This window comes from Eptesicus fuscus, chromosome 4, assembly GCF_027574615.1.
Source record: "Eptesicus fuscus isolate TK198812 chromosome 4, DD_ASM_mEF_20220401, whole genome shotgun sequence".
NCBI classification, from domain to species: domain Eukaryota; kingdom Metazoa; phylum Chordata; class Mammalia; order Chiroptera; family Vespertilionidae; genus Eptesicus; species Eptesicus fuscus.
The window spans coordinates 112,292,229-112,317,457 of NC_072476.1; the positions used below are offsets into that span (position 1 = coordinate 112,292,229).

At 50.9% G+C, this 25,229-nt stretch overlaps 1 protein-coding gene across 5 annotated transcripts in view; it reads right to left on the reverse strand.

Moving 5' to 3' along the window:
* Positions 1-4,542: 4,542 nt before the first annotated feature.
* Positions 4,543-25,229, reverse strand: part of DHX29 (DExH-box helicase 29) — a 34,396-nt gene continuing 13,709 nt past the window's right edge. For 4 of the 5 annotated variants that reach the window (XM_008160128.3, XM_054715353.1, XM_028137146.2 and 1 more), the window contains 19 exons: positions 23,587-23,752; positions 23,208-23,331; positions 21,505-22,119; positions 20,107-20,250; positions 19,150-19,326; positions 18,455-18,595; positions 17,226-17,370; positions 16,975-17,092; positions 16,298-16,382; positions 15,240-15,328; positions 14,063-14,191; positions 13,895-13,970; positions 12,972-13,196; positions 10,722-10,858; positions 9,990-10,083; positions 8,016-8,318; positions 7,145-7,276; positions 6,107-6,203; positions 4,543-4,823 (listed from right to left, as the gene is read on the reverse strand). In XM_008160128.3, coding sequence (XP_008158350.2) covers positions 4,771-4,823; positions 6,107-6,203; positions 7,145-7,276; positions 8,016-8,318; positions 9,990-10,083; positions 10,722-10,858; positions 12,972-13,196; positions 13,895-13,970; positions 14,063-14,191; positions 15,240-15,328; positions 16,298-16,382; positions 16,975-17,092; positions 17,226-17,370; positions 18,455-18,595; positions 19,150-19,326; positions 20,107-20,250; positions 21,505-22,119; positions 23,208-23,331; positions 23,587-23,752 — 3,050 coding nt within the window. In that variant the 3' untranslated portion in view covers positions 4,543-4,770. Of the gene's footprint in view, positions 4,824-6,106; positions 6,204-7,144; positions 7,277-8,015; positions 8,319-9,989; positions 10,084-10,721; positions 10,859-12,971; positions 13,197-13,894; positions 13,971-14,062; positions 14,192-15,239; positions 15,329-16,297; positions 16,383-16,974; positions 17,093-17,225; positions 17,371-18,454; positions 18,596-19,149; positions 19,327-20,106; positions 20,251-21,504; positions 22,120-23,207; positions 23,332-23,586; positions 23,753-25,229 lie in introns of those variants that run through there. The other variant, XM_054715352.1, reaches the window with a different exon arrangement.

Genomic DNA, 25,229 nt, shown 5'->3' on the forward strand with positions numbered 1-25,229 from the left:
AGGGCCTTCGGGGGGGGGGGGGGCGCTCCCTGTCCAGTGCAGGTTAGGACTCGCCTGAGACCAGTGCTGCCCGCTGCGGGTGTAAGCGCAGTCCTCGGTGAAGGTGAAATGGGGGGGGGGGTCACTAAAGCTGTCCTTGGGTGGTGGGCACTGCTCCCCCTGAAGAGCGAGAGCCCACGCAGCACAGCGTGCCATCGATGTCGCCACCTGTGGGGGAGGCTGGGGGGACCTTGTGGGAAAGGCCTTGCTCCCCCAGAGTGTGCTTGTGGCTGGAGTTAACCCCCACAGGGGGTGCCCAGCGCTGGCCGGCCGAGGAGCTGTCTTCCAGGACAGAGACGCTGGTTATATGCTCTTTGCTTTGTTGCGCTTCACAGATGTTTCGTTTTCACAAACTGAAGGCAAGACCTTTCAGCAGCAAAAAGATGACCACTCGGGCGGGTGCGAAACAGCCTGCAAGGCCGCGGGGCCCTGCCCTCAGAGCGGCAGCCCAGTGGGGAGGCAGACCGCTCCGAGTTCTCAATGATTGAAGGGCGGTGAGGATTGAGAGGTCCTCCTCGGTGTAGGGTGGACATAAAATACAGGACACCTGTTAACTCAAGTGAGCCTTCGAGAACAAACGTTCAGTATGTCTCAAATACTGCATGGGACACATTTGTACTAAAATTACGTTTTTCTGAAATTCAAATACGGCCTGGGGCATACTTACACCCAAAGAGTCTCTGTTGTGTAGCTGACATTCGAATGTAACTGGGCCTCCTGGCACGTGGCAGCCCCGCCCGGTGCCCTCGGAGCCTGGTAGAGCCGCTGGCCCGGGCGGGTAGGGTTCCCAGCTCGGAAAGAAGAGGAGGATCTGGTGGGAGTTTTCTGGTAGAGGAAGGGGATGTGGGAGGGTCTGGAAGCGTGGGTCCTGCAGCCTAACCTGAACACGGCCTTGGGAGGGGAGGGGAAGGAAGTAGGGAGATAATAGCTAATCCTCATACAGCTTACTGTGTGCCCGGTACTGTTATGCTCTTTATGTGTATTGGACTCATTGAATGTACAAACTATGCTATGAGATTGATTCTATATTGTCCCCATTTTACAGAAGAGAAAACTGAGGCTTAGAGAGGACAAGAAATTTGCCCAAGGGCATGCAGGCAGTAAAGGGCAGAACTGGGTTCACTTAGCCAGCCTGGCTCTCACTGTGCAAGTCCTGAAACCCCAAGACCCCAGAGCCTTGTTTGCTACAGTAAATGTCTGGACTTTCCCCGAAGCCACGGAGGAGGCCAGACCCCAGGGGAGAGCTATCTGTCCTTTGTTTTTAAAGATCCTGTGGCTGACCAGCGGGAAACGGGGTGGAGGGGGCAGGACTGGAGGCCGTCTGGGTGCAGTACTTGTGGCATGAACAACGCGGCCCAAGTTAAGGCTTTTTATTTGCCCTACGAAAGGTCTTTAAAATTAATTCCTGTTTCCTAATCTCTCTGGGACCTGGGCCCAATGCACCTTAAAGGCAGTAGGTAAACCTAAAACACTTAAAAAATGTCAAACCTCATTAAACCCAGGCTTCTCTGCTGAAAGCTGCTTGGCCCCGGCCCTGCTTCATGTCAGGTGCGGGTTATGAAACCTGCCAGGAATTAATATCATGGAACCAAAGCTGCCTTGCTTTTTGTTTTGTTCTTTTCCAGTTTGGCACTTCCGTTTCAGCCGAAAGCACCCAGCGGGCGTGAAGCAGGAAGAATGCGCTCGCCGACGCGCCTTTTCTATCAAACAAAGCGTGTAGGTTGCTACCTCGATGTGGACAACTTTGTTAGCGCCTCACATGATCCTTAAACTCGGGTTTGATTGCCACTGAAAACTATTTACTTAAGACTGTCTTTTCTATGGATGTATTTAAGTGCCTCAATCGAGAAATATTTAAGGTACTTGAAGTCAGACTAGTTTTGCTGGTATTTAGTAAAACAAAGGACAGGAATTTTCAGCACCTTTGTAAAGCAGACATCTGACTTACATGTCCAAATGTCCACCCGAATCCACACCTGGGAAAGGCCATCTTTGTTACCTGCCTACCTGCTGCTTCGCCAAGTTCATCAAGGGTTCAGCAGACACACTCAAGACCATGGCTCCTCCCCGCCCCCCTCCACACACGGCTTCCTCTCCAGGCGCACACCACCTGTGGCAGTCTGCCTGGCACAGGTGGTGTCTTGTGATCACAGGGCCCTCAGCTCTGGAGCCAAACTCCTTGGGTTCGAATCCTGGCTTTAGAGCACCCAAGCTCCATAAGCTTGAGCACGCTCCCTGACTCCACACGCCTGCTTCCCTCGCTGTTAGAGACGCGGGGTAAGTGTCCTGTGAGGCAGTCCTGAGGGTTCGACAAGGAGGTGACGTGCTCAGCGTGGGGCGCTGCTGCCGCAGTTCTGCTCTGTTCAAGCAGAGAGTCTCCTTTTGGGAAGAATACGTGTGCTCAGTTTGTTGTGAATCAGTTATTGGTTAGCAGACGAGGACTTTAAAATAACTGTAAGTAGCCCTGACTGGTGTGGCTCAGTGGATAGAGCGTCGGCCTGCGGACTCAAGGGTCCCAGGTTCGATTCCGGTCAGGGGCATGTGCCTTGGTTGCGGGCACATATCCAGTAGGGTGTGCAGAAGGCAGCTGATCAATGTTTCTAACTCTGTATCCCTCTCCTTTCCTCTCTGTAAAAAATCAATGACATATATTTTAAAAAAATAATTGTAAGTATGTTAACGAAAATACAGGGCAAGGTGGGTAAAATGGACAAAAAGAATTGCATCAGAGAATTGAAATCTATAAAAAATAATCAAATGAGCATGTCACTGAAAACCGTAACACCTGAAAATAGCACTCACTGGATGGATGGCTTCAACAGCAGCCTGGTTCTAGCAGAAGACAGCATCAGTGAACGCCAAGACAGATCAACAGAGATTGTCAAACCCAAATCACAGAGAACAGTGAGGGGAGGGGAAGCAAAGAACATACAGCAACATGCATGACTTTGGTGTTAGACCCTAACTAGTCCCTCAGCCTCTCCATCGGCCTGGCCCATGGCCTCTGTTCTGGCCCCGTTTGCCTAGGTAAGCATGTTAGTCAACCATTTCAATGGGACGGTCTCTCTCATTCCAAGAGCCCACGGTCACACGAATGCAAAAAGCACCCACTCTCCACCTTACTGCTGCCTCCCCACGGCACTCAGTGTGGCCGGGAAAGCCTCAGAGCCTTTCCGGGCTGGTGCCCGTCTTCTCCTGCAGTCCTTGGTGGGGTCGGGGTTAGGGTCTGGCTGATGTGGTCCTCACTCTGCTATTTCTCTTTTGTCTGCCAACGAGCGAGGGTCTTGCCATCCTGAAACGCCTATTTCCAACCTGTTGTTTCTTCATCACGCCTGTAACTGGCACGCTACCTGGTGCCCACCTGTGTGTTCTTATTCACTCCCTGCCAGGCGGGCTGTGTGACTGCAGGGAGGCGACCAGCAGGCCTCAGGTGCCGGCTCCGAAGGCCTGCTCGTGGGGGGGGCTCTGGGCGGGAGCGGGAACTGGCTCTGGAGGCGCCCCTAGTCTTCAAGTTTGCTTGCTTGGGGCACCGAACGCCTCCTTTCCTCTGGGGTCGGGAATTCCCAGAGCTACGGCTTTGGGGTTTGAGCCCGAGGCGGGCTTCCCGGGCAGACACTGCCCGTGCAGGAGCCTCTGCGGGGTTCCTCAGCTCCACGTGCCGTGGCTTCTCCCTCGTGGTCCTGTGGTAGATCCTCTCTCGTCCTCCAGCGAATCGCTGAGTGTGTGGGTGGCTGTGGGACCTGACAGTGTCCCTCCTTACACCCTGTTCAAACTGCTCCCAGAGGCTGAGCTGCTCACTAACCCAGTGGTCTATCTGTCGTGATCTTCCTCCTCTCCCACCCCCGTGTTCATCCGGCAGGCCTTACCGAGTGCCTGTGGGCCACACTGTGCTCCTGCACGTCAGTGTGTTGCGAGCAGCAGGTGGTCTGCGGGGAAGACAGGAAGCAGGTGGTCCAGACGGTCCACGCTGACGGCGTCCTGTGCAGTCTGCGCCGTTAAAGGGGCGATGCGCTTCAGAACGGGGAGTGTGGTCAGGAGGGAGGTCTGTTTGGTAAGGGCAGCAGCAGTGCCCCCAGCAGAGACCAGCTCGTACAGATGTGTGAAAGCCCCTGGCCGTGTGGCTCGTTGGCTGGGTGTCACCTGTACATGGAGAGGTCTGCAGTGCAACTCCTAGTCATCCGATGCCCAGTAGGGGGCGTGCAAGAGGCAGTCCCAGCAGCACCACTACTTGCGAGTTTGGACCCGCTGGTGTCCGTGAACAGTGCCTTTCTTCAGCTTTATTTTGAGTCGAATCTTAAACACCCACTTCTCCCGTTGTTCCTTCTGGGATTTGCTGCCAGCTGGCGTGGAGCTCATTTTCTCTGCGGGGTCAAGGAGTCTAAACGCTCCAGGCGGCAGTGACTGAGGGAGGATGCGTGGGGACCCAGGGATGGTCATCACTGAGGCGCACACACTGCAGACACGGCCCTGCCCGAAAGGCACACATGGTGTGGGAGACAGGGGTGGCACCAAAGGGTTTATTGTAAGTGTCGTGGCAAATACACCGGGAAGAACTGTCATGAAAAAGGAACTAGAAAATTACGCGTTAAAGGCTGTGCTTCTCCCGCCACCTCTGTCGTGGCGAGCACCGCGGTCTACGTCCTGAAGACCTCACGGGACGATCCGTGTTCACATCACTTCACGACTGCGTCTTCATCTGACATTTAAAGAAGTTAACCATGAACCTCCGTTTCAATTATTCTCTGTTTTTATCAATTCCGTAATGATCTGTAGAATCTTGTCATCTGAGTGGGAGAAAAAAACCATGAGCAAATTCATCACCGGCTAGTTTTCCAATGTAGCCACAGGTAAAGCACAGGTGTCCCTCGATAAAAATGCCTTTACATTAGAATACAAAACCAACACCAGCAAGAGTCACTGTAACCGAGACACCACATCCTGTCGCCCATAAGCACTGCTTTCCTACTGCTGTGCTTCTGCCTGGACAGGAGGAGGCGAGGCCGGAGGAGAGGAGGCGACGCACTGTCAGTCCTTCATGAGGAACTACGGATGCACAGATCCCCACGACCAGGCCACTAGCTGTTCCCCGGCTCAGCGTGGAAGCTCCACGCACAGATCCCCACGACCAGGCCACTAGCTGTTCCCCGGCTCAGCGTGGAAGCTCCAGCACAGATCCCCACGACCAGGCCACTAGCTGTTCCCCGGCTCAGCGTGGAAGCTCCAGCACAGATCCCCACGACCAGGCCACTAGCTGTTCCCCGGCTCAGCGTGGAAGCTCCAGCACAGATCCCCACGACCAGGCCACTAGCTGTTCCCCGGCTCAGCGTGGAAGCTCCACGCACAGATCCCCACGACCAGGCCACTAGCTGTTCCCCAGCTCAGCGTGGAAGCTCCACGCACAGATCCCCACGACCAGGCTGCCAGCTGCTCCCTGTGCTCCCCGGCTCAGCGTGGAAGCTCCTGTGTGGAGGAGCCAGAGGGCGGCCGTGGCTCCTGTTTATCCCAGGACACGGCACGTTCACAGGGAAGCCCCACAGAGGTGTCAATGGGACGTGACAGACTCGCCACACGAGGATCCACATTCCAGCGAAGGAGACAGACAACAGCGGCCCGTTATTTGCTAAGGAGGTTTGTTAACAGCTGCTCTCCCAGCAGCTGCTCTGATGCTGTGACTTCCGAAGACTCCCAACCACTCCCCAGACACTACAGTGATCGGGCGCAGACTGAAATTCTCTGTTATACTAGGCGCTTCAATACGAGAAGGCGCTGGGGTCTGTGGCTGCAGCAGGAATTCTGATAACGGGGCCCGGGGCCTGCCAGTGAGGTTCCTGGGGAGAGGTTCTGGGGGTTCAGAGGCATAAAAAACAGCTCACGTGATACAAGGGGAATCGTTACCCAGAGAATAAGTAGGTTTGAACAACTGCTTATGAGTCAGATGGAATTCAGCATTAAATAAATTTTATTGAACAATTTTTAATCGCCTGGAATTTAAGACTTCAACGTGCCACCCCCTGCACGCCATTACTTAAAAGTACAGTTTCCTACCTACGTTAAATCAAACACTTACTTTCAAGGGACATCTTAGGATTTTCCAGCTTTTTTCTTAGAACTGAATCAATGAGAACTCTCAGCTGCTTGAAAATGACAGCTATCTTTACAGGGGCCTGTGGAGAGGAAGTGATCATTTGGACAGAGTTAATCCCGGGATCGTGAATGTATCTACATGAATCAAGATAAGCACGTATACCTTCCACTCTGCTCAGCACATCCTGACTTTAACATAGAGCATCATGGGGAAAACACAGGCAACCACTTCCTGTGGCTAAACTATGCAAACTTCAGTTTCCTTGTTAAGTATCCATAAACTTGACGGGAATTTTTAAAAAACCGCTCTACTGAGTGAGGCACAGTTTGCAAACCGTCAAGGCTCACTCGCTGTTGAGGGCACTATTCAGTGATGTCGGTGAGCCCACAGCGGCAGGACATCCCCCGCCTCGGCCTCGGCGAACACTGCACACCCTTCCTGGGCTGCATTAACAGGTCCTGGCCTCTCCAGTCTGAGACAAACACTGCCTGGCACAGACGGGAGAAGGTAACTTCGTTTACGCTGGTCAATGTTGACGGGGTCACAGAAGTAACCTATTGCTGGTGGCATTGGTAACCCCCGCAGTGAAAGCTCTGCACTGTCTTTTCCCAGGGGGTACAATGCAGTGGGAGGAGGGTGAGGCCGAGGACCAGGGCTCTGGCCTAAACCTTCTCTACGGCACCATCGTGCCCCCCAGGCAGTCACTGAGCTTCTCCCTGAGCTCCAGTGCGGTCCTCAGGAAGGGGACGGACTGGCACGGCGAGGAGGTGAGCTCCCTGGGCTCATCCACGTAAAGGTAACCAGTGACGCGCACAGCCCGCCACTGTCATCGTCACTGATGACACGCGCAGTCTGTGATGGCAACGGAACCTGATTTTCAAACGTCACAGATTTAAAGCCATACAGACAGGAAAAATAATCTAAGTCAAGTCATAGGGAAAATGCCAAAACGTAAAAAGAAATCCACCTCAACGGCCCAGAAGAGGACCGGAGGGTGAGCAGCGCGTCGCGGGGGCGCACCTGGAAGTGGATCCAGCCGTCCACGGAGAGGAGCCGCTCGCGGTGCTGCACCTCGATGTCGCCCCCGAACAGCAGCACGGGGAAGGGGCTGATCAGCGTGGTCTCCCTCAGGTACACGCGGGCATACCTGACCTGCCGGGAGGAAGGGGAGTGTCACAGCTCAAGCCAGGAATCGATGCACCTGCTTCCCATGAGCCCTTTCTGCCACGTGGGACACGTTTTCAGGTTAAGTTTTATAAAGCTACATGTTCACATTCTCATGAGCGTAATTTGCCAACTGTTTAGTCATCGCCATCACCACCTGTGCACTTAGCCCCTTAAAGACATTTTAACCGTTACCTGTAAGGCCGAGTTATATAGGGCAGGCAAAAGCAGGTCTACAGTTGTGCGTAGGCGAATCACAGGGCTTATTCTTGTGTTCTTACTACTCATTGTAGTGTTTTCCATTCAAACTGTAACCCTACCATTGCTCCAGCTGTGTGCCTTGAATAAATGAAACTACCAGCGAGCAATTTTATAAGGCTAAGGCTAATGCTATCAAACAATTAATAATGCAAAAATAAAATTATGATTAAGTTTCAATGTTCAGCGAATGCCATCATTTTACATGCAAGGTCGATGGTATGTTGGGAGTTGTTTAAGCCAGCACTTGAAATTCTGGATCCTTCTTCTTGAACAAGCTCTGCTCTTGTCTTTATTTCAAGTAGAAAAGATGATGATCACGTAGAGCCTTGATGTTTTCTTTCATTAATGACTAAGAAATGAACAGCTCGATGTGAGAACCCAATATCACACCTGCTGGCACCCTAACTTGTTCCGAGTGACTCCAGCACAGCACCCTGCGTGCTGGCGTTTAGGAACGAGCACCCACCTTCTCCTGGTATAGGAGCCACCCGTAGGTCTGCAGGTCCCGGTTCACGGAGGACGGGTGCACCTGCGCCTTGCCCTGGGCCGTCTCCACCACGCAGGCCAGCTTCTCGGTGACGTCCACGGACTTGGTGCAGAGGATCTTGCCCACGCTGTCCGAGAGCCCCGCGGCCAGCACGGCCTTCAGGAGGGCGACTTCTGGGAAGGACAGGGTCTGGGTGGCCTTGCTTCCTTCCCAGCCGTTAGAGGCTGTGGACGCCGAAAACCCTGCTGCCTTCACCAGCTTGATCAGCTCCTGCTTCACGTCCTAGATCGGTTTCGGTGGAAAAGAGACGAGATCAGACCTGATTAAAATAGAGGCACTGCCAAATAACCCTGGACCTTCCATTCCTGTTTCCTATTAAAGCTGGGAAGATGCCAGATGCTCGTTTGTTTGCTGCAGCCCAAATTCAAGTAGGAAGAAAAAACGATCCTGGAGAGTCAAGCATTGATGAGGCATCTGTTACCACCACCCTGGGACCTGAGTCATGGAACACACGCATGTCTGCCTGGGACTGTCCCCTTCGTGCGTGATCTCCCTCCGATGTCCCCGTGAGGACGGCCACACAGAGAACGGGAGGGAGAACCGGAGGAGTCCGGCCCTAACTGCACAGGCCTCTTCCTTTGTCTCTGGGAACCTCACCTCCTTCCCAAGAACCTCGATCAGGTTTATGGATGGCAACTTCCTTTCACCTACAACTGTGGCCGACCATCCTCTCCTACCTTTGATAGCGCCAACCAGCTAAAATGCTACGGAAGACGAGCGCTTTTCAAAGCAAACGGTACGCGTGACTAAACGGTGACGTTACATTTAGGATTTCCTTTAGGGTTCCCGTTTGGGTCCAAGGGCCTTTGCTTCTAGTGAGGAAAGAGCTACAGACAGCTGCTGTCCCAGCACCCCGGCGGTGAAGGAAGGCTCCTGGGGGAAGGAGGCCGAGGCGTGGACGAGACTAGGGAGTGCTGCGGGCTCCCGCCCCCGAGTCCCCAGCCTGGCTCTGGGCTGTGGCTTCAGTGACCTCTTTCTCTGCTGCGAGGACAGGCTTATTCCCCGGAGGGAAGTCCCCGCTGTCACCCCGCAGTGAGGTCACAAGAAGTAACGGGTCAGATTTCTGGGAAGAAAGTGATTTGTAACCTTTTACCCTACGAGCACAGAGCAGGGACCAGGTGAGGCAGACCCACAGGTTCCTTTCCGATACCTTTACGGGCGCCTGCACCTCACACCGTTCCCCAAGGGCCGGGAACAAAGAGGTAAGCGTGCGGAGCCCCGCCTGTCAGGACCACCTGTTTTTCCCTCACTGCACACGTCCTTTCTGTCCTCCCAGTCCGCCGGAGCCTCTGCTGCTCAGGACAGTCGCCAGGCCCTTCCCAAGAGCAGACTGACACGCCTGCTCACAACCAGCGGCCCCGCACACGCTGCCCCGATGCCTCCCCAGGGACAGCACCCCACACTGCAGCCAGGGCGCTGCTGACACCAGGAACGGGTGAGATTTCCCTTAAAGGAACCAGAGCTCTTAGGAAGGTGAATGCTTCCTAGCCCGGAGCATAAAACACACGTCGTCCCCAAAACAAGGAAGCACAAAGCCTGCTGGGGCTGCGTGGCCAGGACCGGGAAACCTGAAGGGGCGCCCCTCACTGTCCAAAGGAGACGGTCTGATTAAAAGTACCCAGAGGACTGAGCACACGAATCCCTGTAGCCACCAGGCTCCTGACTTCTATGGAGACACACTCCCTGACACACGTGGGAATGCTGGGCATCGACTCGAGATGGAAACTGCCCGGTGGAGGGGAAGCAGCCAGCACTCACGCTCGTTTCCCAGTATAACCGGTGCCTCAGGGCACCAGGAACGGCTCGGGGAGGCCCAGCACTCGCTTAGGCATTTCTTCTCCCAAAACACAGGGTCCGTCAGCCACGGCCTGAGCCAGACCTGTGGGGACTCACCTCCAGGGTGAGCAGGGACGTTCTGCTGAGAAAGTTCCTCCGGCAATAAGCCACTTCAGAGCGAGGGCCGCCTTCCTGCTGCGCCTTCTTCCACCTTCAGAACAAAATGACCACAGGGCACGTGTTCTCCCTGCAAACTCTCTGTCAGAGGAACTGATCCAAGTGTCTTTAAACTAGAACCATTTAAGAGGAGGAGTCTTGCTTGTAGGAGCCAACAACTGTATTTAAGAATTTTGACCGCCCGGCTGGCGTGGCTCAGGGGTTGAGCCTTGACCTATGGACCAGGAGGTCACTGGGTTCGATTCCCGGTCAGGCCACAGGCCCGGGTTGTGGGTTTGATCCCCAGTGTGGGGTGTGCAGGAGGCAGCCGATCCATGATTCTCATCACTGATGTTTCTATCTCTCTCTCCCTCTCCCTTCCTCTCTGAAATCAATAAAAATATATTTTAAAAAAAAAGAATTTTGACCAAAAGACATGGTTTTCTGTTTATGCATAACAGTGAATTAACTTCAAATACAAGGTAATACACATGTAATAATATAAAGTACATTGTTCTTAAATTTTTGAAAGGATTATAAAACTATCAATCTATAACATAATTATACCTGGGTGACAAACTAAAAATAAAATAAAATTTTAGAGATGGATTTAAATCCTTTTAATGAAAGTCACAGGCAAATTTTTAGAAAGGAAATCGCCCCAGGCTCGACAACACCCAGCGTAGCTCTTACCCTAGATACGCATTGTAGATGGTCAGGTGGTCGGAATCGGCCGTCGCCAACGCTGACTTCGCAAGGTCCGCTTCATCTTTCCTGCCGATGGGCGTGGTGAAGGGAGACTTCTCGGTCATGACTGCGGCTAGCGTGGCCTACCCAGAAAGCAGACGGCGGTTACACAGGGAGCGCCTGACAGCGGTCTGTGAAGGGCACATCTCACAGCCACTCCGTAAGGTGCATGTGTCCTGTTCAGTGCTCTCACGCTCTACAATCCTACAATCGCTCACACACTTTCATTTTAGCGACTTTTGTTTCATTTTATGGCATTAAAAAAGTCACTGTCCTTGTACATCATCTCTGTGAGACAGGAGGCAGTGTCACCAGAATCAGAGGTCAAAGAAACGGAATGGTCAGGTGACGTGTGGTCTGTCACCGTGAGAAGCAATCCCAGAATCACGCTCAGACTTCTTGACTTACGCCTGCGGAGTGCCCACTGCCCGCAGTGCTCCTTAAATACAGGTATGGGGAACGATACAATAAAAAATAACACGCCCTGCCTGGTTTGGCTCAGTGGATAGAGCATTGGCCTGTGAACTGAAGGGTCCCGGGTTCAATTCCAGTCAAGGGCACATGCCTGGGTTGTGGGCTTGATCCCCAATAGGGGACATGCAGGAAGCAGCTGATCGATGATTCTCTCTCATCATTGATGTTTCTCTCTCTCTCTCTCTCCCTCTCCCTTCCACTCTGAAAAAAAAAAAAATAACACAAGAATAAACTGAGTTTTGCGTACTCACAACCGTAAACCTACTTTTGCCCCGCCCTGTACTTTAGGATAACTGGGCTACAGCGCCACCCGCTTGCTGCTGCAGCCCTGCAGGTCGGCTCTGGGCCCTCAGCACGATTCTGGTGAGTCCCCATCCCTGAGCTAGAGAGAGACGAGAGAAGTCAGCTCCCTGCTGGGAGAGCAGCTGTGTGCTGTCCAGGAGCGGCCGCAGCGGGAGGAAGCTGGAGCTGAAAGTGCCTGGAGACGCGGGAGCCCAGAGTCCAGCACAGGCACAAACCTGGCCGCCTCGGCACGACCTGAGAGCACGGAGCTGCTGGTAACGCTGTGCTCGGGCACAGGCTCACCTGCACCTACAGAGTGTGATGCCGGGGCCGAGCGAGAGCAGAGCCATGGCCAGGACGGGGAGGAAGACAGCTTCTGATTCTACGTGGGGAAGTCTGACGGGTCAGAGCTCCCTAAGAGCTGGCGGACACAGGCTTCTCACCCGGCGTACCGCGAGAATGTTTAACACGTTCGTGGGGCACTGACCTTTCCCCGCAGATTGTCAAATGAAAAAATGACAACAGCCAACACAATAGCCACCCGGTGGGACAAATCAACATCGTACCTATTTTTCTGTCAGATCAGCAAAGAGTATATTTGGGTGTGCCGCAGAATTTTAGTAATTACTTTATATGTGCCATGAGATGGAGAAGGCTGAAAATCACTGGTCTACTACATATTCAATTAAATAAATACTTCAAGTGGGATGTTTCACAGAAAAAGTTTAGACAAGCCAAACCCATGTATAAAGCCGTACCTATAGCACATGTAAGTAGATGGATCAATATATTTTCTTGCATGTAAGGTTAAATATTAAAAAAGTCTCACTCAGCCTGGTCAGTGTGGCTTAGCTGGTTGAGCACTGTCCCTGTACCAAGAGGCCGGCGGCTCGATTCCCGGTCAGGCACACGCCTGGGCTGCGGGCTCCATCCCCAGTAGGGAATGTGCAGGAGGTAGCCGATCGATGACTCTCTCTCTTGATGTTTCTTTTTTTTTTAATATATTTTATTGATTTTTTACAGAGAAAGAGAGAGGGATAGAGAGTTAGAAACATCGATGCAGAGAGAAACATCGATCAGCTGCCTCTTGCACACCCCCTACTGGGGATGTGCCCGCAACCAAGGTACATGCCCTTGACCGGAATCGAACCTGGGACCCTTGAGTCCGCAGGCCGACGCTCTATCCACTGAGCCAAACCGGTTTCGGCTCTCGTTGATGTTTTTATCTCTCTCTCCCTCCCCATTCCTCTCTCTAAAAGTCAATAAAAACATATTTAAAAAATTATCATTAATCATTCAGACCTCCTGCATTTTAATGTCAGTATATTCATAATTCAATTAAAAATTAAAAATTATTTCCAAACTTCATGATTTCTCTGCCAAAATGAGACTGAAAGTGAAGCAGCAGCAGCAGCAGGGGCAGCAGCGGCGTTTCCTTACCGCGGGGTCCAGGCAGCCGAATATGGCGCCAAAGATGAGCATCTTGCCGATCTTGACGTTCACGGGCAGAGCTGCGAGGTGCTGGCCCAAGGGAGTCAGTTTAGGCTCCGTCAGTTCACAAGCCCCAATTTTTCGGAGCAAATTCATTGCGTTGCTGATGACTTGGAGCTGAGGAGGGTCTAAGGCCTTGGAGAGGAAATCTTCAGGGGAACCCAGATTGCATTTCTACAGATTGAAAACGAATGAGAGTTTCCATGAGCCAAAGAGGTCAGACTGGAACTAACTGTGAGTTACGTGAAATTCTGAGCAAAGAGAATAAATGTCTGAGTACGGATACCCTCCTCTTTTTTAATGATTGGCTGTGTGTGTGTGTGTGTGTGCGTGTGCGTGGTGCGTGCGAGTTAACGGGTGGGCGTGTGGAAGAGACCTTGCAGTCCACATTTTTGGTTTCTTCATTCCTGATTGTTTAGTAAAAGACCTAAGATCTGAAGGTATGACAGACCTCTCAGACCAGGAAGCCCTGGTTAGGTCAGGTTTCTCGATGTGAGCCCTGTTGTTCTGCCAGGCCACTTGTTTCAGGGCCTGTGCTGTGCACTGCAGGTTCAGCAGCATCGCTACCTCCTACCACGAGATGCCCACAGCATGGCCTCCCTCGCCCCCGAGGCTGACGACCAAAAACATCTGTGGACACAGCCCACTGTCCCAGGTGAGAATGACTGGTGTGGGGTGAGGCTGTATTTAATCCATACGGTACGAGGGCCTGTGGCAGAATGAAAGCACAGGGGCCTCTATGAAAAGGTGAGAGGGGCCGTTCACTTAAGCAGAACATCTGGAGCAACACAAGGAAGACAAGTCTAGGTCCTCATTTCTTTTCTAGAAGGCGGTGAAGAGTACCACACGGATCTGTGCTCCGGAGGGATTACCATAATATGAAGACATAGTTCCTCCAGAGGCACACGGAGGATTTCAGGGACGGAATACTCCATAAAGCCTTCAAATCTGAAAAATAAAGTCACAGCAATCACGTCTCGTCTTTGGCCACGCCGGCTGCCCCGACCCGTGTCTCCACACCCAGGGCTGGCCGCACGTACCTCTCTCGCGTGTACATCCGGAAGCAGAACCCGTCGCGCACCCGCCCGGCTCTGCCCTGGCGCTGCAGAGCGCTCGCCTTACTGACAAAGGTCTCCACCAGAGAGCTCATCTGGCTGCTCTCGTGGTACCTAAAGAAATGCGTGTGGGTGAGGAGATGGATGTGCATGACTGACTTAACTAAAAGTCTGACAAAGCCAAAATATTTGACTCCTAAAATTAAATTGAAGATAGGCTAAAAAATGTCCATTATCATTGTGGACCAATATTTTCCAAATTATGTTTCATATTTATACAATTTAACAAGCATCACATACTCAGTCTCATACTACCAAATTAAAACTCGACACAAGAGAAAACCCTGCTTAATTTACCCTTTCCCAAATTAATCTATGGAATACTTTCTCTTTTAGTGGAATGTCTATTAATTATGCACAAGAATTATTTGAAAAGAGTTGGAGAAATGCCATTGTGAACATAATTTATCTTACTTCTCACCAGATACAAGTAAACCCTGAAAATACTTCCTCTAAAGCTTAAAAGCCAAGGGCTCTCTCTCTCCCTCTCTCTCTAAAATATATTTTTATTGATTTCAAAGAGGAAGGGAGAGGAAGAGAGACATAGAAAAATCAATGATGAGAGGGAACCATTGATTGGCTGCCTCCTGCACACCCTCCACTGGGGATCGAGCCCGCAACCCGGGCCTGTGCCCTTGACTGAAATCGAACCCGGGACCCTTCAGTCCACAGGCCGACGCTCTGTCCACTGAGCCACACCGGGTGGGGCTCCCGGGCTCCCTGTGTATTGGACAGTCACACCTATTTCCAAGCAGTGCCACCGTTCTGACCCGTGTACAGTCTCACCGAGTCTGATGACGAGTCAGCACAGGTTGCTTTTGCGCCCTCACTGACCCCGGCACTTTAGCCGTGAGATTTTCATTTTCTCACTTATACCTGAGGAAACTGATGGTTATAACTGTGGTTATATTACTTGTGGGAAAACCCGTGACATGAAACTTGACATTGGTTCGCAGACATTTTAAAGTTTCCTCCAGTTTGCTTTGGCAGCATTAGGACATCTGGATGTATCCTCTATGATTCTGTGACTTCGCCTAAGAATTCAAGAGCCGCACCCCCTTTTCCGGTGAAAAGTGTTTGGATTTGGGAAAGTCAAACTTACTTATTTTCTTTTGTCCTTCCAGTGTCAATGACAAATACAACATCTGGAATAGTGATGCCTGTCTCTGCAATATTTGTTGCTAAAACAATCTGAAAATAAACAAAAAGCCAAATATTTAGTAACAACTTTCAGCAATGTGCTATAATGTCAACTACTTTAGTGTCTGAACGAATGAATTTAAAAAGGGAATTTCATTTTATAAAAATTCATAATCTGTTTCTGTGTAATTTTAATTTGCTCTAATTATAATTAGTCCCACCACCTCAGTTTGCTCATTAAAGTTACACATTTTTATTCTACAGAAGTCCTCTTCCCTGAATTCTAGCTAGTCCTCTTAGAAATGACATGCGCCCCATGGGAAACTGGGTCAGAGCAGCTGGTGGACCGAGGCTCTCTACCTGGGCTCTGAGCACTCCAGGGTCGCCGGCCGCAGTCCTGCTGAGGAGGAGAAAGCGAGGCCCAGTGAGCTGCGAAGGCCTCAGACACGGAGCAGTTGAGGGCTGAGCCCAGGCCCCGCACAGAGCCAGGCTCCTCGGGAGCGCGGTGTCCCCACAGCCCCACCCTGTGCTTTCCCTCCCGAGGGGCAACATCTGGAAAACTCCCTGTGCCGCACCTCTCTTCACTCCGTCCCAGAGAGGACACGATGAAAACGCTGAGCTTCCCCCCAACCTAGTGGTCTACGTGTTACAAAAAAGCCCGGGGAATAGCCTAGAAAACAACCAAGAATTCTCCCTGGACTCCTAGAGCTCCTGACACCAACAGCCCTCATGATGCCTCTTGGGGGAAAGGAGTGATTTTTCTCCTCACAGGCAACACCCATGCCGTTATTCAACCACCATGCCTCCCGACAGTCCTGTCCCTTCAGTAACACATGATGCAAGTGTTCCAATACCCTAATTTTCATTGGGTTCACGTCTGCGTGGGGTAAGCTGCGGAGCCTGAAGGCTGCCGTGCACGGTCAGGTGCCTGACATTAGTGACTGTCTCTGGGAGACGCCCTAGCACCTCCATGGAGCCCCCTCCGAGGGAGGGCATGCACATGTGTGGACTGGACTTTACCTTCCTGACTCCCGGAGGGGGGAGTGTGAAGGCTGCGGCCTGGTCGTGGGTGGAGAGAATGGAGTGCAGAGCTATCACTTTATAGCTGAAAGGGAAAATCACAGTTCTTAGCAAGAGTTTCTCTTTAGAAGACACTGCAAAGAATAACAAAATTTATTTGCACATTGGAAGCAACTTTAACCTTTTTTACTAGGAAAAATTTAGACACACACACACGTTTGGATAATGGCACAATGAAACCCCATGTAGTCATCAAAGAGAAAACATTGAATGGGAATGAATTATGTGGAGTACAGGGTTCCCAGGACTTTTGCGTGTCCTGAGGTTGCTGTGGAAAGCATGACGGCAGCAGTGTGTGTGTGGGCGAGAAAGCGCAGCCCTGGTGGCGGGGGGGGGGGGGGGGGGGGGGGAGGAGAGGGCAGGAGGGGTGAGGGGTCCTGCACACCCAGGCGCTGGGGAGGGGGGTCAGCATCCTATTCTTACCCACAGAACTCCCTCCACTTAATCATGTTAAATGCAGAGGCTGTACCAAGGTTTTTGTAGATGACGTGCTGTAAGAGGGATTTAACAACACACTTGCTTCCCAGGGACAGTTTCAGCTCTGATCAGGAGCTTTACTGCATGAAACAATTTTCTATCTTAAAACCACCAGGAACGGAGTCAAGATCTGCAGTTACCGTGCAGAGGAAAACCTCCTGTCCGCCGACAGCAGGTCGTACAGCTGCTGAATGTGGGCGAGGCCAGGCAAGAAGATCAGCACCGCTCCTTCCATGGTCCTGAACTGGGGACTTCTGTCTGTGATTTTAGAAAGAGGCAATATTCAAAATAAGAAGATAAGGAACAGCACGTAAGATATTAATAAAATACCTCCATTAACGGAAGAAGTTTTATCAAAACAAATGGAGACACATGAGAAATCCTTATGTACCTAAATACGCAAGAAGCTCCAAGATGAGGTCCAGGTTGATCTTGTGAGGGTTCATGTAGAGCAGAGCGTGCTGCGTGCGGCTGCTGTACTTCTGGTAAAAGGGATTTAAGCCAGGACCTGCTCCCGTCTGCACTGGGATGTATTCCTAAAAGAAACACAATCAGAAAAAGGACAAAAATATTAAGTATTATTGTAAGGAGAAAGATACGCCTTTTTCTCATTGCTGCCATCATAGTGAACACCTGTCTCCTTCTTTCTAGATTTTACGGTGGTTGCTGAGTTCATTCATCTCTTTTGAATGCCTTTAATTTCCTGAGTCTTTCTTTCGTTTCTCATTTCTATCTCTGAAGCTTTAGGGGAAGAGGTTCGTTTTTGCTTTCTTGGCTCATCTGCTTATGGAGAGATACAGTAACTGTGCTTTCTTCAGACGGCAATGCAGGAAACATCACGGGTACAATGAAAACACAGAGAACAGCACCTCGGGCCACATGCAAGGTAACTTAGCTTTGTGGCATTTCCAACAATGTGTCTGAAACTAAGTCTCCAGGGAGAACTGTGCTGGCCCTGGGCAGCTCCACTACAGAGCTCGGCTGGCTCACGCCGGGCTCACGCCGGGACACGGGCTGCCAGGAAACCGCCGGCCAGGACCCAGTCTGCCTCATCCTAACCACCTGGGGTTCAGATAAAGAAGTGAAAATCATTACATACTTGCTCCTCAGTAACGGGTCCATGCTGTGAGCTAATAAAAGTTACCTCTGACTTTTAGGGTCCTTGATTTTTTTATGTGTTCCAATGTGGCCCATAACAGTGGAAGAAGACAAAATAACATAAACCAGAAACTAGACTCTATGAAACAAAGATGGAAGAAATGGCCTTTAAACTTTGCTTTTAATCATATCTGTTCCTCTTCTACCAAATTACACTGGAATTCTCTGTGCCAGCATGATTTTAAAGCTCTCATGGCAGGTTATGCTCTGGGTAGCATTACCAGATGTCTTTCAAAATGTTCTCTTTTGCTGGCCAGTGTGGCTCACTTGGTTGAGCATCCTCCCGTACAGCAAGAGGTTGTGCGTTCCATTCCTGGTCAGGGACTATACTGAGGCGGAGGGTTCGGTCCCCAGCTGGGGGCGCATATGAGAGGTAACCTATCAATGTTTCTCTCTCTCTCTTTCTCTCTCTAAAATCAATAAATATATCCTCAGGTGAGGATTAAAAAGTTTTCTTTTTACCTGGTATTTTTTTATTTCCCCTGCTTTGCTTGTAACATTAATGGTTATTTCTTCTTCCTCCTCCAGGAATTTCTGACAATATTCTGAGTCTTTCTCCAGTACAAAGCCTGTTTCTTCTATTATATCTTCAAGATGAAAAACCTGCACAGGTTAGAGCATGCAAACAGTGAACTCAAAGTCATTTCAGCAAACAGCATTTTAAAGAGACCCAGGGGTTGTTCTCTGGGAATAGCACTGAGTGCGAACTCAGAACATGATGAAAAACACTTTCTTCCATATTATTTGGGAATGAAGAGCTTCGTTGGTGTCAGTGCATCTGTCCCTAGGAGTCCCAGGACAAGTTCCGGGAGGTGTATTCTTTCCACATGTGAGCACAGATGAAGAAAGAACAGGTGGCAAGGAAGCCTCGAGCCCCCCTAAATCTGAGAGGTGGGTGAGGAAGGGACTCCTTACTGCCCAGCAGCCACCTCGCTCTGCACGCGACAGTGGGGGCATGAGGTGTGTTTTGTCTGTGTTTCTCAGGTGTGTCTTTCAGCAAATCCTCCCGAGTCAGGGCAGCAGCCACCTGACCCCCGGGCCCTCTCTAGACGCGCAGCGCCTAGGAACACCTCTGTCTCAGCCTCGGGCCCGTCTGCCGGGTCCTCCCGGGTGGGAACGAGGTTGCTGTTCACACATGCAGGCTGCAGACAACTCACCTCCACGGGATAGCTTCGCCCCGAGATCCTGAGGATGGGGCAGTGTGTGAAGTAGGTGGAGAACTTCTCGCTGTCGACGGTGGCGCTCATGAGGATCAAGTGCAGATCAGAGCGCTTCTGTAAAATCTCCTTCAGGATAACCAGTAAGAAGTCGGACTGGACGCTTCTTTCATGAACCTGGTAAAAAGGAATAAAAATTAATCACATATAAGGCCTAGTAAGAGGCTACATCAACCAGACACTCAAGGTGAAAGCTAACCAGCACTGAAGCGCAGTCAGTACATGGGAGGGAGAGACGCTGTGTGTTGCAAGTAAGACAGATGTTCAGAACTGGAACCGTCACCCGCTAACACCGGAGCCAGCGATGGTCAGCACCGAGTGACCCCCAGCCGCGGCACGGGGCCCAGCTTAGCCGATGGCCTGCAAGCCTGCGATGAGATTAGGGCATCTCCACTCTTCACTTAGAGGCCAGGTGACTCCCGGAGCTCTGCACTAACAGAACCCTGTACTGTCGCCACCAACACAAGACACAGAGTCTGTCCACTTTCTAGAAAAAGGGGAGTCGGATCAGTAGGAACCTCACAGGGTCTCTATCAGCTGTCCAAGAAGAAATGCTTATGCCCTACCCACGCTGTGTGACCTGGCACAGCTGTTTAACCTCTGCCCGATTCCTGGATGGTAACACAGGGAGAGTACACCTACATGGGGCAGCTGGAGGGTTAAACGGATTTACATATAAAGTCCTCAGAAAAGCATCTAGCACGGAGCCAATGTTGTACAGTATTTACTAAATAAACCAACACAAGACATTTGTTAGAGAAAATGAAATAATTATATGTCAAGTGTCTGGCATTTATATGCACAAGGAAAATGTTGGCTAGTATTAATTACAAATAGCATCTTTTTAATAAAAAAATGTTTAGAATTTATGTGAACACGACTACAGAACATACTCACCTCATCTACAATCACGTGAGACACATTGGTTAGGAGACCATCATCTTGAAGTTTCCTGAGCAAAACCCCTGTGGTACAATAGAGCAGCCGGGTCGACTCGCCGGCCCGAGACTCCATCCGGATCTGATAGCCACACAAGGAGAGCTGAGGGAGCACACAGGCGAGTTAGTCTCTCCCGGGCCTGCCGGGAGCGAGCGCGGGAAGGGAGGCACAGGCTGACCTGCTGCTAGACGGAGCCTCAGGGCAATCAACTCAGTGCGACTGGTCACAAACTGTTTTCCCATGATCTTCGGGCTCAGACAACTGCGACATTGGTTTTGTTCATTTTAAACAAGCAAAAACCTTTGTTGTTTTCAAAGTGTTGAGACAAAAAGCTGTTCTGCCTCGAGTGCCATGATTATGATCATTTCTTATTAAATTATCTGGGAGCAAAGTATCGAACGCACGCAGGAACAGAAGCTAGAGCTGCCTGCCCATCTGGTCTGCTCTTCTGTCAGATTCCCTAAAAGCTGCCGCCAGGAGCAGCAGCCACATCACACGGGGTGACCGACGGGTCCCGCACTCACGTCTGTCCCCCCCACATTCTCCTCCTCGCTTCCTGACATCCCTGTTTTATTTGAGTCCCTGTCTGTCATTCCCTTGCGCAAGTTCCTTTTAAGACAAATTGTCTTTTTTTCTCTTACATTCCATGAAACCCAGGCAATCTGCTACGTGAACATTTTTACTGAAGGGGGGCCTATCTCAGAGACAGAGAAGGAAACGTTAAATAGCATCCCAGGGAGGAACAGTGCAGATCAGAGCTGAGCTGAGCTACGGGAACTTGGGGGTCACATTTGGTTCTAACCAGCCCCCCTGGTTCCTGTATCAGCAGGCACTCCAGGCAGGGTTGGCCAGTTTTGTGTACACTGGCGTGGCACAATGCACAGTAGATACTGAAGCACTTTTCCTATTTTGTCTTAAGTTTAGGTTTGAAAATAGTCTAGAATCTTCTTCTACATTATTTTTCCCTTTTGCTCATTGGAAATAATTAAAGACATCCATTCAGGAATACATGCACAGAAAAGACCTGCAAAAACTTGAGGTATATGCTACTAGAGTCAGATTTGTATTTGTCTATAATCTTTGACTGTTCAACTTAGTAGGTAACATATTTGCACATTCAATTGTTAAACTGAATCTGTTTCCCTCTGATAGGAGGATTCTAATGACAGAATCACTAACAACCCTCTCCACGTGACGGCGAGCGGCAGTGTCACATCCATCCGACGTGACAAGGGCCTGAGATGTGCCAGCGACCGAGCAGCAGCAGTCACACTCAGCTGGAGCAGGGTCCACGGGATCCCCAGGGCAAAGGCGCGTCACGAGCGCCCCCTTCCCCGAGGGCGGTGGACAGCTTACCCTTCCTCCAGGTCCGCTGTCGCAGCCCAATTCGTCACACACTCTCGTGGCCAAGCTCACGGCCGAGATTCTGCGGGGCTGGGTGCAGACGATGTTGCACTTCCTCGTCCCCGGCTCGTTGAGAAGCAAGTCCTCCAGAAGGAAGTGCGGCACCTGCGTGCTCTTCCCGCTCCCCGTTTCCCCCGCCACCACCACCACGCGGTGCCTCTTCAGGGCTTCCACGATCGCACTCCTGTGCCTGAACACGGGCAGCTGCTGCCTCTCCCGCAGGAGGCGCTGGTACTTGGGGGTGCTCTGCAGCTTTCTGAAGAGGCTCCGAACAGGCTCCAAACCCTCTGCCTTTCCTGACTCCAAGGACAGGGCAGAAAAATCCTCCTCAGAAACCAGATCTTCCCAGGATTCCTCAGGGTCTTCCGAGCTCTCTCTCTTGTCCCCAGAATGCTGCTGCTGCTGCTGTAGCTGCAGCTGCTGCTTCACTTTATTCAGAAGTTTGGCGATAAAAAGGTCCCGGGGCTTGTTGGTCTCCATTTTATTTAATTCTTCCTTTTTCTTTTCGGCATCACTCCACTCCAGCCACACCGCGCGGTAGGTCGGAGGAAGTAGCTGGTGAACGGACTGTAAGAAGAAACAGCAGCGTGACTTTCACTAACTATGGAGACCAGAACCCAACAGGTTAGGACGTCGGACACTATCTCCCCCCTAAGATGTCATTTGTCTCTTACACTAGTTAGTTACCACTTTAATGCAAAGTGCACATGCACACGATGCAAAGGAATCAATAGCATGCCATAGCTAAGCTTCTGAACTTCCTGGCAGTGTGACCTTGGGCGGATGACTTAACCTCGCTGTGTCTCAGTCTCTCCGTTGGTAAGTGGGGGTATAACGACCTCCCTTTTGCCCACTCCGAGGTAAACTTCAGTTAATACATGTGAAGTGCTTCTTCCTGGAGCACAGTAAGCACTGAGCAGATGTGTCTGACTTCTTCTGAGAGCTGCTACAGAACAGACAGCTGACCAAGGACGCGTTTTGAACAGCTGCTGAGATGCCGCCGGTGTGGCACCACAGGGGAGCACTTCAGGTAACGCTGCTACCGGGAGCTCACGGTCACCTCCACAACACGCACTCGCCTCCGTCAATCACACTTAGCTCGGGCACCGTATTTTGCAGAATAAGGGAAGTGAAGGCATTAAGAACTTTACTGACAGAAAGTGGAAAGAACTACTGTCCGGAGCTGCACTCACTCAGTGTCTGAAATCTTCAGTGGCTCTCATTCCCCTGCAGACAGACATGACACTGACTGCGAACAGGAAATGGGGACAGTCCCCCCAACGCGTAGGAGCGCTTCCTGCAGTGCTGCTTTACTCTAACCTTCCCTGAAACTGGTAGCTTAAAAGTGGTACGGAACCCACGTCTGCAACACGTTAAAGCTGAGACAATGTAACACTAAAGAGAAACTCTTTAACAATTCGTAATTCACGCCCCCAGCACAATGACTTTCATTCTGTAAATTAGCTTGGCCTGAACATCTGGGCCCATCAAATGTCTCAGAGTCTCTGGTCTAGAAGTGAGAGAAAGTAAAAATGATGAATCAGCAGAAGCGAGGATGAGTCAGCAGCAGCAGTCAGTAAAGAGAAAACTGGCCAAAATTCAACACGCACTGCCGTGCACACGCAGACAAGTTCCGGCACGGCCGTTCTGCTCACCTGCCCTTTCACCAGGCGGTAAAGAGCCAAGGTGGCCCCCAGGTGCTGCGCTTGCATGCCGTCCTCCGTCAGGATCGTAGGGCACACCACCAGCACATCGTCTTCAGACCGGATCACCCGCACCCTGCAAGGAGCCAAAGAAACTTCCCACAGAACTGACAAAGGACCAACAGCCAGAGCTCCATTCACACTGAACTTAAGTTTACACTAAGTGTTTCAATTTCCTATTTCCGCAGAAGACCGTACGTGAGACTGATAAGCACCATCACCTGAGCTTGGAATTAGAGAGCTTCTTAAATGTCGACTTAACTCCTAAGAAACAAAGATGACTTGCATCTTCAGTTCTTCCAACGTTCATTCAGTCACCAAAACCACATACCTGCATTTCCAGTACCGACCGACGGGAACTTTCTCAAAGGCAGGGTTTGGACTCTTGGGCAGATTCTTCCGGACCCAGTCGATGAGGAACTGTTTGGGCGACTTTCCTGTCCAGCTCCGAGCAGTGTAGTCAAAATTTCTTACATCGTGAGCTTCTTTCTTTTTCTCTAAAATGAGAGACAAAGATTGGTTTTAAAAGTGGTGATACAGTGTGGGCAAAAGCAGGTTTACAGTGGTTCCTGTGGAGAAAGAGATGGTTATGATTATTACGACAGATTCATTAACTCTTGTTTCGAGTGCTCACAACCGTAAACTGACTTTTGCTGCACCCTGTATGCAATCTCGAGTGACCAAAGTCCTCTGACTTTTGGAAACAGACTTTGAGAAGTAAACAGGTGGAGAAAGGACACAGAGAAAGACTGTACGGAAACCTGCTGATGGAGAGAATGAATGAAATCTGAACTGTTAAAAAAACTACCTTGAGTAACTTAGTCATTCTTGTACTACCCCTGTGATGAATTTTTTAGGATACTCTGAATTCCATGGCTTAGTACACTATCACACAGAAGGATGATCTTTTGAAAAAAACAGAAATCAGATGTCATTTCTCTGCTTAACAGCTGCCGCCAACGCCCTCCATGGCTTCATGCCACGTATAAAGTACAAGTTGTTCACACTCCCCCAGACCCTCCCCTCCGTGGTCTGGTGACAGCAGCTCATATGCTGTCCGTCAATCCGCCAATGCTCTAAGCCTGCCGGGCCCATACAGCGGCCACAGGTGGCCAAGTTTAAATGATTAAAACTTCAAGTTCAGTTTCTCGGTTGTGCCAGTCATTTTCAAAGGCTCAGCCTCATGTCTGGCCAGCAGCTCCCACCCTGAGAGGCAGACACGGAACATCCCCATCACAGGGTGTTCTGCTGAGCAGGGCGGCGCCTAGCTCCCCTCCACCCGGCTGCCTAGGTGCATCTCCCGCTCGTCAGCAGGCGTCAGGTCAGGGCGAGGGCTCCTCATCCAAACCAGGCCCCTCGCCGCCCCCATCATTAGAGACCGCTTCCTTTCTGTGACAGCTCACATCACCATTTGTAGTTACCCACTTGTCCAGGTATTTAAAGCTTCCCTTCCCTCACAGACTGGACACCTGAGGAGGGCAGAGACTAGTTATTTGTTATTTTTATTTATTTTCTTGATTTCAGAGAGGAGGGGAGGGAGAGAGAAACATCAATGATGAGAGAATCATTGATTGGCTGCCTCCTGCACACCTCACACTGGGGAGCGAGCCTGCAACCCGGGCAGGTGCCCTGACTGGGAATCGAACCCTGACCTCCTGGTTCATAGGTCGACGCTCAACCACTGAGCCACGCTGGCTGGGCAAGACTAGTTATTTTGTTAACAACTGTCCAGATAGAACCTGACATTGTCAACAATAAGGACTCAGTAAATATTTGTGGAAAGAGTATATACTTAAAAGAACTGAGAACGTAGTGGGCGTGACTGATGATATTACAGACTGATAAATAGAAGGCTGGCTCCCGCAGCAATGTACCAGGCCCTCAGAAGCACCCACTGCACACGCCTGGGGGCACGGCTGGAATCGGAAGGCTGAGAGAGAGGTCCGAGTTGAGCTGTGAAGCGAGGGAAAGGTT